At 40.2% G+C, this 17,875-nt stretch overlaps 2 protein-coding genes across 2 annotated transcripts in view; both read right to left on the bottom strand.

Annotated features, from left to right (window-relative positions):
* Window positions 1-104: 104 nt before the first annotated feature.
* LOC103508099 (ubiquitin carboxyl-terminal hydrolase CYLD) overlaps window positions 105-17,875 on the bottom strand; it is a 22,145-nt gene continuing 4,374 nt past the window's right edge. The window contains exons 4-14 of the mRNA XM_026822798.1: window positions 13,975-14,220; window positions 13,311-13,598; window positions 6,679-6,735; window positions 6,348-6,382; window positions 5,383-5,566; window positions 5,107-5,263; window positions 4,022-4,217; window positions 2,745-2,933; window positions 2,194-2,418; window positions 1,402-1,621; window positions 105-622 (exon numbers count right to left, since the gene is read on the bottom strand). Coding sequence (XP_026678599.1) covers window positions 432-622; window positions 1,402-1,621; window positions 2,194-2,418; window positions 2,745-2,933; window positions 4,022-4,217; window positions 5,107-5,263; window positions 5,383-5,566; window positions 6,348-6,382; window positions 6,679-6,735; window positions 13,311-13,598; window positions 13,975-14,220 — 1,988 coding nt within the window. The 3' untranslated portion in view covers window positions 105-431. The remainder of the gene's footprint in view (window positions 623-1,401; window positions 1,622-2,193; window positions 2,419-2,744; window positions 2,934-4,021; window positions 4,218-5,106; window positions 5,264-5,382; window positions 5,567-6,347; window positions 6,383-6,678; window positions 6,736-13,310; window positions 13,599-13,974; window positions 14,221-17,875) is intronic.
* On the bottom strand, window positions 9,246-12,215 carry LOC103508098 (ubiquitin carboxyl-terminal hydrolase CYLD-like). Its single transcript, XM_017443615.2, has 2 exons — window positions 11,986-12,215; window positions 9,246-9,503 (listed from the first exon to the last, which is right to left on the bottom strand). The coding sequence occupies exons 1-2, from the start codon at window positions 12,184-12,186 to the stop codon at window positions 9,261-9,263; spliced, it is 444 nt and encodes a 147-aa protein (XP_017299104.1). The 5' UTR covers window positions 12,187-12,215; the 3' UTR covers window positions 9,246-9,260.

The following is a 17,875-nucleotide window of genomic DNA, read 5'->3' as shown; positions in this document are numbered from 1 at the left end:
CCAAATAAACTTCATTCAATAGGATAAGGAAAGTCGTGTGGTGTTCACACCAGATTTTTCTTATATGCAGTTGACACGAGAAGACCTGAACGTAGGGGTAATACCTAGTTTTTTTTCTTCTTCTTCTTTTTCTTTCTTACGAATATATGTTATACTTTGCACAAATGCACATGAATACGCAAATGAAAGCTTGTTAATGGGCACTTGACCTATGAAATACATAATCGTGGGCAAAGTACAAAGTGCCCTTGTGGCATAGTCCTTTAGCCAGACACCTGTGAGCAGCCTAAGACGCGTGTTCTTATTAGAACTGATCAGTTATACCCTTTAAATGATAAAAATGAAGTTTTTCTTTAATTCACTTCTTTTCACTCCACTATTCAATCTATTAGGACACAATGGTAACAAAGAAACAGCTAGGAGAGGTGTAACTACCTATACATCATCACGTCCGTACTCTGGTACATACACATGTAAGCATCACACATAAGTCGCTTGGCATACTCGGGCAGCTGGCGATCGTCGGGAATTTCGTTCAATTGCCGTGAGCCCTCGTCCGACAACCAATGAGGTAGCTCGGAACACGGCACCATTTCCGGTATGTTATACCCGTTCCGCTCACCTGTGAATAATAATAATATTATTTTATTGGGCATAAAGATTACAATTGTAAGGACAAAGTTTACAATTGTACACAAAGTCAATTAACTTATACCAAGTACCTGAAAATAAAAATAATTATCAGACTTTAACCAATTAAATGGAAATCGGAAGTCCATCTCTTCCTTCTCTCTCCTATCCTGTCTTCCTTCTCTTCGATTTCGGGACGATAAGATCAGTTACATTTACCTCTCTCAAACCTTGGGGGGGAAAAATAGTATTAAACATTCCTACCATTTCAATTCCAGCTACAGGTATGTTATACCCGTTCCGCTCACCTGTGAATAATAATAATATTATTTTATTGGGCATAAAGATTACAATTGTAAGGACAAAGTTTACAATTGTACACAAAGTCAATTAACTTATACCAAGTACCTGAAAATAAAAATAATTATCAGACTTTAACCAATTAAATGGAAATCGGAAGTCCATCTGGGGCATAGCAAACAAGCTGGTTTGAATTCCAGCCAAAAAGACAAGGTAGCGTACATCATTAATAGGACCTTTTTTTTTAATGGGATTCTATACACTGCAAAAGGCAAAGCATGGCATTACTTCAAGGAGGGGCACTATTAATAGAACCTGAGCTGTTAAAAAGCTTGCTCTGGTCCTCACATCCCACTCTTGGAAAAATCGAACCGTACTTTTCCTGTCAACCATAAAAATTTTGTCGTCTCTGGAAATCGAACTTCTGCATAGCAAGCGCGTTACCACTGGGCTAACCGTCCCCCCACTTACCTTTCCTGTCGGCCATCGAATCGAAAAAGCACCACGGAGCTTCACAGCCACTTCCTCCCTTGACGAAGGCAACATAATGCGAGGTTTCAATGCACACCACAGCGAACAGTTCCATGAACAGTCGCGGTACGGTGCATTCCTGGTCGTAACGGAAATAGTCTGGCAGTTCCAGACGTCGCCAGCACGACTCGTGATCTGTGCGCTTCTCGTGAGTGTGAGTCTGAAAAAATGGGAGTGTGAGAAAAGATGAGTGTAAGTTTGAGAAAATAGGAGTACCTATATGGTGTTAAGTCTAAAGGTAGAAGAAACACACTACCATCATGCCACGACACGCGAAGTAACGTGATGGTAGTGTGGCTGTCCTGAACGAAATTACCGACAAACCTACAACTACGTTTTTCTTACTCCCCATGACTTCACGTGACGTGATGGTAGTGTATTTCTACATTGAGGGAAACGTGACACTGGCATTTAAAAAAAAACTTCCGTCTACTTTTTTTAAAAAATAAACGTCAACATTGAAACGGTAGGTACCGTTCATTATTCAGTTTATAACAAATTACAGTATTTGAGCAACGGCAGGAAAAAAGGTAAAATAACGGCTACTCAAAAAGTTGCCAAAAACTTGCAAAATCCAAGCAAAAAAAAAGGCTAGAGCTAGAGCCTGTCGAAATGATCACTACGCTGTCAGAAAACTTACCTATCCAAGCAGGTTTGACATTACCAGACTTTGCAAGCCCCGTGTGAAAACTAGAACCTATCACACCTTCAATACGCCGCGAAAAAACTTACCCTATCCAAGCAGGTCTGACAGTACCAGAGACTTTGCAGGCCGACATCACACTGGTTGAAGCATTTCCGACACTCAAACTCGGCCAGCTTCCCACAGATGGCACACTGACGAGGTGAGTCCTCCAGAACGTCAGTGATATCCAGCAGTTGTGAGGGCAGAATACGAGGGTACATTTTATACGACTTGCCAAACCTCGGCATCTGAATGATGAGACAGGAGGGGACCTGAGAGGGGAAATAGAGATGAGAATTCAGTCCGTTTTTGTCAGCAATTCCAATAGTGTCGTTTAATGTTAGAATATTTCATACAATAGACCAGTTGCGCTGTCTTAGGTGAGGTTTCAAAATCAGGTGTAGAAAAAATGAGGAACTACGGATTTTTTCTTTTTCTTCTACGACTTCTAGATCCCGAGATAAAACGATTTAAAGAAATACCGGTAAATCTTAAACCCTGATGGCAGAGCATACGCTCCCGTATTTTCAAAAAATATCTGGGTAGGTATTCTCAACATTTCTATTCCATAGACCTTAGAGGCCCTTTAGGTACTCACCTCCTTCAATTTAATGTCAGACGTTAAGAAACTCTGCTCAAACAACTGCTGGACGGTGGGAAAAGTCAGATTCTTGTCCTTCTCCACAAACAACTGGTAGTGATAGGCCTCCTGTCCCGAACTCAACTTGAGAAAAGGCTCGGCACGTAAGATTTGGGCCACCAGAGAGGTGAGGAACTCTTCAGGATCCTTTGAATAGAGAGGGGGGAAAGAGTTATACGCAAAATTAAAGGGGCACACTTGTTCCTACTGAAAAATAGATTAAATAAAGCACTGTTTCTACTAATTGCTTTCTATTACCGTTATACTATAATACCAATGACCGAGGCCACACTTAGAGATAACCAGGGAGCGGATTATATGCACGAAAAATGGCAAATATGTATGCAATATTCATAAAATAATGGCCCAAATATGCGGATACGCAAAATTAAAGGGGCACACTTGTTCCTACTGAAAAATAGATTAAATAAAGCACTGTTTCTACTAATTGCTTTCTATTACCGTTTTACTATAATACCAATGACCGAGGCCACACTTAGAGATAACCAGGGAGCGGATTATATGCACGAAAAAATGGCAAATATGTATGCAATATTCACAAAATAATGGCCCAAATATGCGCGAAATATGCACAAAATAATGACCCAAATATGCACGAAACCTGAAAGAATGCGCAACAAAATGCACTCATCTAAGTTCTCATAGTGGTGTCACAGAGGGTGACACAACATTTTAGAACCTCGAACTGATGTTCTCTCCAGACTTGCAAGTCGAATCAGCGCATTATAAGTGTCAGGTTTTGTCACTGCACCACCACAGTCGGTGTTTTTCTTTCCTCCTTCTTTTTTTTCCTGAGAAAACATGTCTCAACGTGTTCTATCACCTGGGAAGAATTCAGCTTTCCTTTAAATTTACAACATTCGTGTTTTTTCCCTCTATTTTAGTTGGGCTATAACATAGTGGTGTCACAGAGGGTGACACAACATTTTAGAACCTCGAACTGATGTTCTCTCCAGACTTGCAAGTCGAATCAGCGCATTATACTTAAGTGTCAGGTTTTATCACTGCAACACCACGGTTGGTGTTTTTCTTTCCCCCTTCTTTTTTTCCTGAGAAGACATGTCTCAACGTGTTCTATCACCTGGGAAAAATTCAGCTTTCCTTTAAAAATTTCCAACATTCGTGTTTTTTCCCTCCATTTTAGTTGGGCTATAGGGAAAGTGTTGTTTTCACCAGAAATTTTTACATACAAAGAGGTACGCGGAGGTACCTACCTTTTCTTCGGTGGTAAGGCCAGACACCGAGCTCAGTTCATTAAGCAGCCGTCGTAGTCGCATCACCTTGTCGGCGCGTACAAACAAATTGGTGCGCAGTGGATTAACAATTTCCTCGCGCAGTACTTGCTGAACTGTGGTGTACTGAGGAGAGGAGCCTTCCGGGGCCGGCCGAAACAGAAGGTTGTCGAACACACTGAAAGTGGGGAAATATTCTCGTTCAGACCACTCTCGCGCAGTACTTGCTGAACTGTGGTGTACTGAGGAGAGGAGCCTTCCGGGGCCGGCCGAAATAGAAGGTTGTCGAACACACTGAAAGTGGGGAAACATTCTCGTTCAGACCACTTGCTGAAAACCACTTTGTGGGAAAAGATTGTCTACTAAGGCCGGGGGTCACAAAGTGAATTTAAACACGGTTTAAGTTTAACTCTCGGATTAAGCAATGATTGGTTGATTATTTTTAAAGACTTCAAAAACTTCACCCAATCATCGCGCAGTACTTGCTGAACTGTGGTGTACTGAGGAGAGGAGCCTTCCGGGGCCGGCCGAAATAGAAGGTTGTCGAACACACTGAAAGAGGGGAAATATTCTCGTTCAGACCACTTGCTGAAAACCACTTTGTGGGAAAAGATTGTCTACTAAGGCCGGGGGTCACAAAAAGAATTTAAATTGGGTTTAAGTTTAACTCTCGGATTTAACAATGATTGGTTGATTATTTTTAAAGACTTCAAAAACTTCACCCAATCGGAAAGAAAAGTTAAACGGAGTTTAAACTCACTTTGTGGGCCCCGGCCTTAGCGTTATATTTTCAAGCTGAAAAGCCATGAAACTCTGTTTCGTGTTAATATAGGCCGGTAGGCGCTTCAAACTCTTGACGTTCGCGCTTCTCCCGGTACGCTTGATTTTCAATTTTATCAGGGTGAGTGAACAGGGGTTATTTGAAGCAAACTCTTGACGTTCGCGCTTCTCCCGGTACGCTTGATTTTCAATTTTATCAGGGTGAGTGAACAGGGGTTATTTGAAGAAAAAAAAATGTAAATTGGTGCAGAGTTGCAGAGTAAATGTGAACATAGCAAACACGTTACCTGGTAAATGTGAACATGGCAAACAGGGTGGCGTCCAGGTAGCACGAATTATGATGTCCCTGAATGCCGCAAAATTTCCCGCAATAGTTCTCAATGTCCCTCTCTACGTTAATGGGCGCCACAGCTCCCGGGATTATCGGGCACTCCTTGCCGCCAAATTCTCTATCAGGCGAGGTCCCTAGCATATGAGACGAAGCTGAGGGCCCCGGGCAATGGGACTCGATGAAACGAGAGTCGAGGCGACATTGGAACAGAGGCGGCACTCCTTGCCGCCAAATTCTCTATCAGGCGAGGTCCCTAGCATATGAGACGAAGCTGAGGGCCCCGGGCAATGGGACTCGATGAAGCGAGAGTCGAGGCGACATTGGAACAGAGGTACAAAGTGACCTCGCTTCGGGTTACAATGGAAACGCTGCTTGTTGTTCATCATGCCATCACAGAATTTGTCGTGCTCCTCTTCCTGCAAATCAGTCATGAAAAGACTTAAAGGATAAGTTTGTCAAAGTCCGCCTTTGCGGCCAAATGATGGACAAGGGATATACATGTAAGTTAGTAAGCTAGGCCTCAAAGTCACATGCAAACACTGGGGAAGCCAGCCTAGTTAGCTTTGACTTTGGTTAATATCAGGATGGGTGACTATCCGATTTTTACCAAATTGTTACAGTCGCGTCCTTGGACCATACCGGCGAAGCCAGCCTAGTTAGCTTGGTTGGTAGCACGTCTGCCTTGTAAGCGCTAGGCCTCATGGTCGATTCCCGCCCGGGGCGAATCTTATGCTGAACGGATAATGTTCGTTCTCGGAACGGCTGGCTTTCTCCTATCCTGTCTTCTTTCTCTCTTAAATTTCGGGACGATAAGACCTTATCCTGTCTTCCTTCTCTCTCCTATCCTGTCTTCCTTCTCTTCGATTTCGGGACGATAAGATCAGTTACATTTACCTCTCTCAAACCTTGGGGGGAAAAAAAATAGTATTAAACATTCCTACCATTTCAATTCCAGCTACCGAAGCCAGCCTAGTTAGCTTGGTTGGTAGCACGTCTGCCTTGTAAGCGCTAGGCCTCATGGTCGATTCCCGCCCGGGGCGAATCTTATCCTGAACGGATAATGTTCGTTCTCGGAACGGCTGGTTTTCTCCTATCCTGTCTTCTTTCTCTCTTCGATTTCGGGACGATAAGATCAGTTACAGTTCCCTCTCTCAAACCTTGGGGAAAAAAATAGTATTAAACATTCCAAGAACTTACCATTTCAATTCCAGCTACCGTGTGTCCTGTCAAGGCTGTTGAGAGGACACACCCATATATTTCCAGATATTTTTTCATATTTCTTTTCATATTCACTGATTATCACACCAATTTTACTATTATCAACTTTCTTTGAGGCAACAACAATTGTGCCAAATATTAGAGTTTGCTTAAAAGTCCATCTGGGGCATAGCAAACAAGCTGGTTTGAATTCCAGCCAAAAAGACAAGGTAGCGTACATCATTAATAGGACCTTTTTTTTAATGGGATTCTATACACTGCAAAAGGCAAAGCATGGCATTACTTCAAGGAGGGGCACTATCAATAGAACCTGAGCTGTCCAAGTGATTATCAAGATTATCAACGGGACTGTGAGGCTCTCCGTAGTCTAAAACATACCAAGGGGGATAACACTATCTAATAAAAAGAATAATTACAGCTTAACTCTATACACAAAAAGCCCAATCTGAGGCTTACGTGTGGGGGCTAAACAGCCCTAAAGGATGGGTTAAGTTTCTACGAATCTACGAAGTGGAATAACACTATCAGACTGATAAATAGAATACGTGGATAGACAGAATAACATGTTGGTAGATTTTGCGTGAAGGATATTCAATTAAAACAGACGGGGGCCTACGTTGTGTCAGATTACTTCGAGTGAGTTAAATCCTGGAGGGAAAGATTGGTATTGGGTAAAATGTCACCTGACTCTATAGGATCAGACTGATAAATAGAATACGTGGATAGACAGAATAACATGTTGGTAGATTTTGCGTGAAGGATATTCAATTAAAACAGACGGGGGGCTACGTTGTGTCAGATTACTTCGAGTGAATTAAATCCTGGAGGGAAAGATTGGTATTGGGTAAAATGTCACCTGACTCTATAGAAGGGGCTACGTTGTGTCAGATTACTTCGAGTGAATTAAATCCTGGAGGGAAAGATTGGTATTGGGTAAAATGTCACCTGACTCTATAGATACTCCACTATACCTTGGAAATTATTCTGTTGTAGAAACTGCTGTCGCTGCTGTTCTTGTTGGCGCTGTTGGGAAAACGAACCTACTGGTATGTGAGAAGACGGCGGTTTCAACTGAGGCAACGTACAAGAGTTTAAATTCATGCCACAATAATTGGTCAGAGGTCCCATGGACGATGCCTGAGCATAACAAGGAGGTCCATGATATGCCCCTTGTAGATGACAACCCTGAGAGCATGTATGATGTTGTAGAGGTGCTTGAGGATATGAATGAAATGCCCCATGCTGTCCAGGTATCATGTGATAACCCTGCATATAGCTGGGAGATTGGTTTGAATGATTTTGAATCATGAGAGGCATATTATGTGCTTTAATAGATTCAAAACCTGGCAAGAGTGCTGACTTCTGATACTGGGAACATTCGTAACTTGGCGGTGGCATTTCAACCATGTTGGATGAATATTCTATTTTAGGTTCAAGTTTCTCAACAATATTAGGTGAATGTTCGAGTTTTCCAACAGGTCTATCGGGGTATAGCGAGGTCTGAGCGTTTCCAGGAAAAGATTGTCTAGTCAATGCATTTTCCTTGAGGTTTTGACTAGGTTGTTTACTTTGATTATTACCCACAGCTTTGCTCGCTTGTTTTTGAGCTCTCTGTTTTTGTCTAAGTCTCTCCATTTCAAACACGTTTTATTTTTTTTAAAAAAAAAAAAAAAAAAAAAAAAGAAACGCGATTGAAACTTCACCACATCCATTGCAATGAAAATCAGCTGATCAACGGACGTCGCATCGGTGATTTTTCAAACCTTGAAATAATTTATTAGAGCGAAAGGTACCTAACTTTTTTTTTTGACAGAGGGAACTGTAAATGGCAAGGTCTCATAGTCCCAAAATCGAAGAGAGAAGGAAGAGAGGATAGATTGGATAGAAGAAAGCCAGCCGTTTCGAAAACGAACCCTATCCATTCAGAATAAAATCCGCCCTAGGCGGGAATCGAAGCCGCGACCTAGCGCTTACAAGACGCGCTCCGTCCAAACTAATAACTAACTAGGCTGGCCTTAACAATTTTATTTTCCTCTAGGACACTCTAGGTCTAGGTAGTCTAAATTCTATTATGCCTGCCTCTCACGCTCAGACCATCTGACAGGCCGCGATCTCACAGATCCGGGTCGGAACGGGAGCGGCGCGGTACGATATACCTAGATCTAGGTTTCTAGATTTTTCCACCACTCACGCTCAGACTGCCTGTCTGTTTACGAGGCGAGCGACGACTATACGTGACCGGGGTAGGTTACCCTACCTCAGGTCATGAAAACAAGTCATGAAAATAGAACATTTTGCATACGAAAGAAGGTCTGACTCCGCAAGTCCATCTGGGGCATAGCAAACAAGCTGGTTTGAATTCCAGCCAAAAAGACAAGGTAGCGTACATCATTAATAGGACCTTTTTTTTTAATGGGATTCTATACACTGCAAAAGGCAAAGCATGGCATTACTTCAAGGAGGGGCACTATTAATAGAACCTGAGCTATTAAAAAGCTTGCTCTGGTCCTCACATCCCACTCTTGGAAAAATCGAACCGTACTTTTCCTGTCAACCATAAAAATTTTGTCGTCTCTGGAAATCGAACTAGGGAGCTTCTGCATAAAAAAAAAAAAAAAAAAAAAAAACGATTGCGGAGTCTCTAGACGTGCCTCGAACTTGGACTGTTTATAACTGACTCAGAAAAAAATGTGTTTCTTTTTTGAAATTTTGATCTGACATCCCTCTGGGAATCGAACTAGAGACCTTCTGTATGCCAAGCAAGAGCAATCTTCTTCTTCTTCTTCTTCTTCTTCTTCTTCCTAGCCTTTTCCTAATTAAATAGGGTCCGCGTTTCTTGTCAGTCTCTTCCAGACAGCCCCATGCCAAGCAAGAGCAATACCACTGGGATAATCAATCGTACCCCAAAGGCTTACCTTTCCTGTCGGCCATCGAATCGAAAAAGCACCACGGAGCTTCACAGCCACTTCCTCCCTTGACGAAGGCAACATAATGCGAGGTTTCAATGCACACCACAGCGAACAGTTCCATGAACAGTCGCGGTACGGTGCATTCCTGGTCGTAACGGAAATAGTCTGGCAGTTCTAGACGTCGCCAGCACGACTCGTGATCTGTGCGCTTCTCGTGAGTGTGAGTCTGAAAAAATGGTAGTGTGAGAAAAGATGAGTGTAAGTTTGAGAAAATAACTAGACGTCGCCAGCACGACTCGTGATCTGTGCGCTTCTCGTGAGTGTGAGTCTGAAAAAATGGGAGTGTGAGAAAAGATGAGTGTAAATTTGAGAAAATAGGAGTACCTATATGAGTGTTAAGTCTAAAGGTAGAAGAAACACACTACCATCATGCCACGACACGCGAAGTAACGTGATGGTAGTGTGGCTGTCCTGAACGAAATCACCGACAAACCTACAGGCATTAAAAAAAAACTTTTGTCTACTTCATATATATATTAAAAAAAACGTCAACATTGAAACGGTACCGTTCATTATTCAGTTTATGACAAATTACAGTATTTGAGCAACGGCAGGAGAGAAGGTAAAATAACGGCTACTCAAAAAGTTGCCAAAAACTTGCAAAATCCAAGCAAAAAAAAGGGCTAGAGCTAGACCCTGTCGAAATGATCACTACGCTATCAGAAAACTTACCTATACAAGCAGGTTTGACATTACCAGACTTTGCAAGCCCAGTGTGAAAACTAGAACCTATCACACCTTCAATACGCCGCGAAAAAACTTACCCTATCCAAGCAGGTCTGACAGTACCAGAGACTTTGCAACCAGACGTCGCCAGCACGACTCGTGATCTGTGCGCTTCTCGTGAGTGTGAGTCTGAAAAAATGGGAGTGTGAGAAAAGATGAGTGTAAGTTTGAGAAAATAGGAGTACCTATATGGTGTTAAGTCTAAAGGTAGAAGAAACACACTACCATCATGCCACGACACGCGAAGTAACGTGATGGTAGTGTGGCTGTCCTGAACGAAATTACCGACAAACCTACAACTACGTTTTTCTTACTCCCCATGACTTCACGTGACGTGATGGTAGTGTATTTCTACATTGAGGGAAACGTGACACTGGCATTAAAAAAAACTTCTGTCTACTTCTTAAAAAAGTAAAAAAGAAAAAAAAAACGTCAACATTGAAACGGTACCGTTCATTATTCAGTTTATGACAAATTACAGTATTTGAGCAACGGCAAGAGAAAAGGTAAAATAACGGCTAAAACTACTCAAAAAGTTGCCAGAAACTTGCAAAATCCAAGCAAAAAAAAGGCTAGAGCTAGAACCTGTTGAAATGATCACTACGCTGTCAGAAAACTTACCTATCCAAGCAGGTTTGACATTACCAGACTTTGCAAGCCCCGTGTGAAAACTAGAACCTATCACACCTTCAATACGCTGCGAATTCAAACACGACTAGGGGGATTCTATCATTCGACTCCATGACGGAAAATGCCACGTGAAGTGTCACAGTAAACTAAGTGACCTTACGCCAGCCACAACGGTAAAATTCAGTCTATTTACTTTCTAATTTCTATGTGTGGCACAAATCAAAAAGGTTTCACTGGATTGAAATTTTCGTCATTAAATTTTTGACTGATTTACTACTATTCGATTTAAGTTTTAAACCAAATTACGGCAATAGCTAAATTAATTTTGGAGTGCTTTGGCACAGATTTACTATGAGACAAATGATAACCCGAGTTCATCTATACGTGAGAGAGAAATATTAGGACTGAATAAAATGGCAAGGGCTGGGAGATATGTGAGAGGCGCACGTTAGATGTAAAAATAGCCCAGACACTCAGTACACAAACATGGGTAAAATTCACTACACCTTTCGCTTCACTCGGGTTCCAAAATACAGCTGTGAATTATTATTATTATTATTTTTATTATTATTATTTTTTTGGCAAAGAGCTATGTTTTTACTTTCTTACTTGTCTTCGTAGCTTAGTGGGCACGCGCTCGTCTGCTAGTGAGGAGGTCGCGGATTCGAATCCCCGAGAAGGTATGGAAATTTATTGTCAATCGGTTGTTTTTTTTTCTTTCGTTATTTCGTAGCAATTAAACAACTGCTAAATTACGCTCATGGTCTGTATCGTAGCATGGTCAATCTGTATTATGTCCCTCGTTAAATGGGTGACATGATGTCGTATGTAATCTCTGATGCTGCAGCTCCATACAATCAGATAGATATCCGGTGAAAAAAAGACTACAACTACGTTTTTCTTACTCCCCATGACTTCACGTGACGTGATGGTAGTGTATTTCTACATTGAGGGAAACGTGACACTGGCATTTAAAAAAAAACTTCCGTCTACTTTTTTTAAAAAATAAACGTCAACATTGAAACGGTAGGTACCGTTCATTATTCAGTTTATAACAAATTACAGTATTTGAGCAACGGCAGGAAAAAAGGTAAAATAACGGCTACTCAAAAAGTTGCCAAAAACTTGCAAAATCCAAGCAAAAAAAAAGGCTAGAGCTAGAGCCTGTCGAAATGATCACTACGCTGTCAGAAAACTTACCTATCCAAGCAGGTTTGACATTACCAGACTTTGCAAGCCCAGTGTGAAAACTAGAACCTATCACACCTTCAATACGCTGCGAAAAAACTTACCCTATCCAAGCAGGTCTGACAGTACCAGAGACTTTGCAGGCCGACATCACACTGGTTGAAGCATTTCCGACACTCAAACTCGGCCAGCTTCCCACAGATGGCACACTGACGAGGTGAGTCCTCCAGAACGTCAGTGATATCCAGCAGTTGTGAGGGCAGAATACGAGGGTACATTTTATACGACTTGCCAAACCTCGGCATCTGAATGATGAGACAGGAGGGGACCTGAGAGGGGAAATAGAGATGAGAATTCAGTTCAATAAAGAGTCCGTTTTGTCAGCAATTAATTTAATTAAAATTAAAATCGCCGTCATTTGCATTCCTGACCATTCTATTATTGTCAATCGTTTTTTTTTTTTTTCGTTATTTCGTGCTAAATTACGCTCATGGTCTGTATCGTAGCATGGTCAATCTGTATTATGTCCCTCGTTAAATGGGTGACATAATGTCGTACGTAATCTCTGATGCTGCAGCTCCATACAATCAGATAGATATCCGATGAAAAAAAGTTAAATGGGTGACATGATGTCGTATGTAATCTCTGATGCTGCAGCTCCATACAATCAGATAGATATCCGGTGAAAAAAAGAAAAAAAATCTTAGGATTCAAGCGACACCGACGTAACACGATCAAATCAACACACAATTTACCCACATACTTAGGTGTGGTTAAATTAATTTGCCTACATAGATGTGGGATGTGGTTAAGTTGCTTTCAAATTTTTAGTACATTGAAACCCATAGGTAGGTATGTACAATTGTACATAGAGATGTAGAGTTGTACATTGTCAGCAATTCCAATAGTGTCGTTTAATGGTAGAATATTTCATACAATAGACCAGTTGCGCTGTCTTAGGTGAGGTTTCAAAATCAGGAGTAGAAAAAAGTAAAAATGAGGAACTAGGGATTTTTTCTTTTTCTTCTACGACTTCTAGATCCCGAGATAAATCGATATAAAGAAACACCGGTAAATCTTAAACCCTGATGGCAGAGCATACGCTCCCGTATTTTCAAAAAGGTTGTACATTCGTGATATGTACACATGAACATATCTAGACTTAACCTCAACCAATGGAACCGAAATCTAATTCTAAATATTTTAATTATATTACTTCCAAGGATTTCATCATAAAAAGAAGAATCACTGTAACCTAATGACTAGAAAAAGGTTGTACATTCGTGATATGTACACATGAACATATCTAGACTTAACCTCAACCAATGGAACCGAAATCTAATTCTAAATATTTTAATTACATTACTTCCAAGGATTTCATCATAAAAAGAAGAATCACTGTAACCTAATGACTAGAAAAAAAACTTACCATCCAAATTGGACGAGGAAGATGATAGGTTGGGAGATATCTTGCTTGGGGAGATATTCAGAGAAGGATCCCGGGAAATGAAATCACAAGAGTCTTGTTCAGCTACTAGATATTTGACCAGGGGCGGAGGCCGGGGAGGGATGTCTAAACACAGGTCACGTGGGGGAGCTGTAGCCCCACTGTAGCAATTCCTGGGTGGGATTCTCTGGGGTTCACTAGCCTGAGGACGCTCTAGCTGGGAATTCCTGAGGTTTTCATTGGATGCTTGGCAAGATTTTTCACACAAGTCTGAAAAATAAGAAAAAGGTTGGGAGAATTATTATTTATCAAGGAACAGTGCAGTGGTCATTGGTCAAGCTATTGTCAGAGAAATGTTTATGTCATTCTCACCAAGTATTCTTCACATACGTTTTGGATGTACCTACCTAAAAACAATTAAGCACACATTGGGAAAAATAATCATTTGTTTCATGAAGCATGACAAGGGACAAGAATGCTTATTTTTAAGCAAGCAAACTTGGCATCTCAACATTATGGAAAAAGAGGGTTATGACAGAATAAAATTAAGGAGGAAGGTTGAAAAGACATTGAAGCCCAAAGAGCAAGAGGTATTAAGTTTTTTTATGACTAGGTACCTATAAATTTGGTTCAAACAATCACTTACCACTTTGACCTCCAGCCCTACTTTCACCATGGAAATCCTCAAACTTCATTAATTCACATAGGGGCACACACACTGTGTAGATCAGACTGAAAGGAGGTGACAAGGACCTAATAGGATTATCCAGACGAAGCAGAACATCCATATTGTCTTGGAATTCTAGAATGACACCAGCCTGGGGATCAGAGTCATCTATCCAAACAACCTGATCACCTTTTTTCAGAATAGATTCTGGATGGTCTGATAGATCTGAGGAATACCTAGTACAACATAAAATTCCCTTGAAACAGAGGGTGTATTTGCAGAATAAATTTATGAGTGTGCAAAGGGCTGTCAAAGTTTTTTTATATTGCACTCAGCTTTTCGAAACGGATCAATATCTTGTGTGAAGGTAAAATAAGGCTTTAAGTAGGTTTTTCCTTTTTTTGCGGCACCATACCTCTGATATGTAGGCATATTGTGTTGGGGTGATACGAATACGATCTGAGGCAACTTTTATTACCCTTTCAGGGGATAGATATGATTCTGGATTACTCCTGAGAGTACCATTAGATTGGTGAACTTCATTTTTATCCTGGAATGAAAAAAAAAGTCATGTTACTTGCTTGTTATTTAGGTACATATGTACTTGTTATTTTTTTTTTATGTAATTAGGTACCTATCCATTATTGTCAATTTATTCCAAAGGTAACACTGTCACAGATTCTAGACATGAGTTATTTTTATTGGTGGACTTCTATGGGATTCCAAGGACAAAAACCTTAAATCCTTCTCAAGATTTTGTAAACAATGGCTTAGTAGTAAGATTGTAATTGTTATAATAACTGCTAGAAGGCACAAAATAATAAAAATAGAAAGTTAGTGTAGTTTTGTCTCAAACATGTAAGTAACAAGATAGCTACTAAGGACTAGTTAGGTACTAATATTTATAGGTACAATAATATGATCCATTCATTACTTAAAAGGGAGATTCTAAAAAAAGCATGCTGTCTTCATGAAAGTATTTTATACGTACATAAATTTAACTACCTTAAAGTATGTGCATAAACTTGAAAGTGATATTATTAATATTTTTTTTATTATTTATTATTTTTTTTAAATATATGAGTAGGTATGACAAAATTAAGAAAAAAAAATTGGTTCAAGTTAACGGAAAGTTGCTCTCATTACCACTGATACATCAAAGAAGATGCCTTCCCCCAGGTCTGATGAAACACCTTTGTATAATATCATAGCTTTGGATGGGTTTCCTCCATTTACTTCATGGGACGGCAACACATACACCTCATCTCCAGGTTCCAATGCTTGTAGATGCAGACAAAGATCTTTGTCCCTCAGTATGTTTACTCTGCTTTGAGAAGGAACTGGTAAGATGTAAGGGATTATGTCAGGTTTTACATGAACAAGGCTGTTGCGACGACTATACGTGACCGGGGTAGGTTACCCTACCTCAGGTCATGAAAACAAGTCATGAAAATAGAACATTTTGCATACGAAAGAATTCTTTCGTATGCAAAATGGTCTGACCTTAAGGTCTGACTCCGCTGGGCATTGAACCCGGCTCTCTGCCGCGTGCAAGACCAGTGTAGTTATCATTGAGTCATGGAAACTGACCCCCTTTAGTGTTCAGCTACAATAAAATTAAAAGAGTACTTTTTGAAAAAATTTCGCCTGCGGCGTTCAAAATTCGATCGGACTGCATTTCTGAAAAATTGAGGGGGGGTTGCTCCCCTATGTACATAAATGTGGCCCGCGAAGTACCTCCCAGTTCTCCCACTGTAGCATGTGGCCCGCATACATAATATGTACCTATGCGGGCCACATACTACAGTGGGAGGATATGGAAGTTGTAAACCCCTGCCCTACCTAGCATCAACCTAAAGCTGTGTCCACACATAGTCGACGGTCGATCGACAAGGTGAATCTATGTTGTCGAGGCAGTGTACGGTTTCAGTCGACATCGATCGACGGCCGTCGACTCTGATGTGTGGACACAGCTTAAGAAAATACCTACCTTCAACGTAAAGTAGGTACATGATGAACAGTCTATCCCTCTTTCACGTTTACGAAAAGCTTTCAAGTTTAGGAAAGAGGCTAAACTCACGATGATGACGGCCGTCGACTCTGATGTGTGGACACAGCTTAAGAAAATACCTACCTTCAACGTAAAGTAGGTACATGATGAACAGTCTATCCCTCCTTCACGTTTACGAAAAGCTTTCAAGTTTAGGAAAGAGGCTAAACTCACGATGATATGACGTCAAAGCTCAAAGTCAGCTGTTCAATATGAAAAGGGGAGGTTTTTTCATTTCCCATAAGCAGGAGGAACGAGGAAAGCTTTCCTGACTCTTTCCTGTGAAGCTTTCTGTTCAGCAAAATAATTTTCCATCCCGGCGTGTGACTTTGTGCGTATCTCATAAGTTGAAAGCTTTTGTAAACCATTTTTTATCCGACTTATTTAATTTACATAGCTACGTACCTATAACTTACATCCTACTTTTTAATGAGTCGTACAAATCTAAATTAAATCAATGTTTTAAAATATATTAAACACAAAACATAATCGAATGGAAATGTAGGTAGATGAGGGCAAAATCGGTGCATATTGAGGTGAGAAATATTGTAATTGAAAGTAAAAATAGAAAGTAATTATAAGTTTGTATTACCTACCTTACTTATTGTGTGTAAATTATTCTGTCATAATTAAGTAGGTATAGGTACTTATTTTTCATATGAGATGAGGGCAAAATCGGTGCATATTGAGGTGAGAAATATTGTAATTGAAAGTAAAAATAGAAAGTAATTATAAGTTTGTATTACCTAGGTACCTTACTTATTGTGTGTAAATTATTCTATCATAATTAAGTAGGTAGGTACTTGTTTTTTATATGTACCGAGGGCAAAATCGGTGCATATTGAGGTGAGAAATATTGTAATTGAAAGTAAAAATAGAAAGTAATTATAAGTTTGTATTACCTACCTTTTACTTATTGTGTGTAAAATATTCTGTCATAATTAAGTAGGTAGGTACTTATTTTTTTTATATGTACCTACCTACCTAGTACAACATAAAATTCCCTTGAAACAGAGGGTGTATTTGCAGAATAAATTTATGAGTGTGCAAAGGGCTGTCAAAGTTTTTTATATTGCACTCAGCTTTTCGAAACGGATCAATATCTTGTGTGAAGGTAAAATAAGGCTTTAAGTAGTAGGTTTTTCCTTTTTTTGCGGCACCATACCTCTGATATGTAGACATATTGTTACTTGTTATTTTCATTATTATCTTATCATTCTAGTGTACTAATTATTAGATAGGTAGGTATGCCTACACTTATAATTATTAGGTACCTTTACCTATTCTTCCCCCTGTTTATAGCCGCACAGCCAGACGCTAATCTACTCCCTGTATAACGGAGGTTCTTTGCTTGGTTTCTCAAAGCGTGGATACATTGTCCCTTGAAGTTAGGTCTGCATACGAAAGGTCCTTACCAACGCAAAGTAGTTTTGAGAAAGTTGGTAGGTATCCTCTCCACTATCTCCCTTTAACCCATAGGCTGTTACGTATATGTAACGCTGGAAGAGGGTACTTTGTGTAGCTATAACACCATTTAACGTTACGGGCAGTAGGACTTTTCGTGTTTGTCCCTACCGTCTACTCAAAATCCCGTTGTACGATTCACACCCAATAACGGATAACCCTTAGGCATATTATTATTTTCATTATTATCATTCTAGTGTACTAATTATTAGATAGGTAGGTATGCCTACACTTATAATTATTAGGTACCATCTACATCTAGGTAAGTATGTTAGGTATCTTTAACCTGACCTGACTTTCTTCAGACAAGGTACTCAAGGTAGGTAGGGGTCTTATACGATTGGCTGTATTATATACGTTAGAAGC

This window comes from Diaphorina citri, unplaced genomic scaffold (assembly GCF_000475195.1).
Source record: "Diaphorina citri unplaced genomic scaffold, Diaci psyllid genome assembly version 1.1 scaffold367, whole genome shotgun sequence".
Classification (NCBI taxonomy): domain Eukaryota; kingdom Metazoa; phylum Arthropoda; class Insecta; order Hemiptera; family Psyllidae; genus Diaphorina; species Diaphorina citri.
The sequence above is the reverse complement of the archived record's forward strand: the minus strand, read 5'-3'. Positions and strand labels throughout refer to the sequence as shown.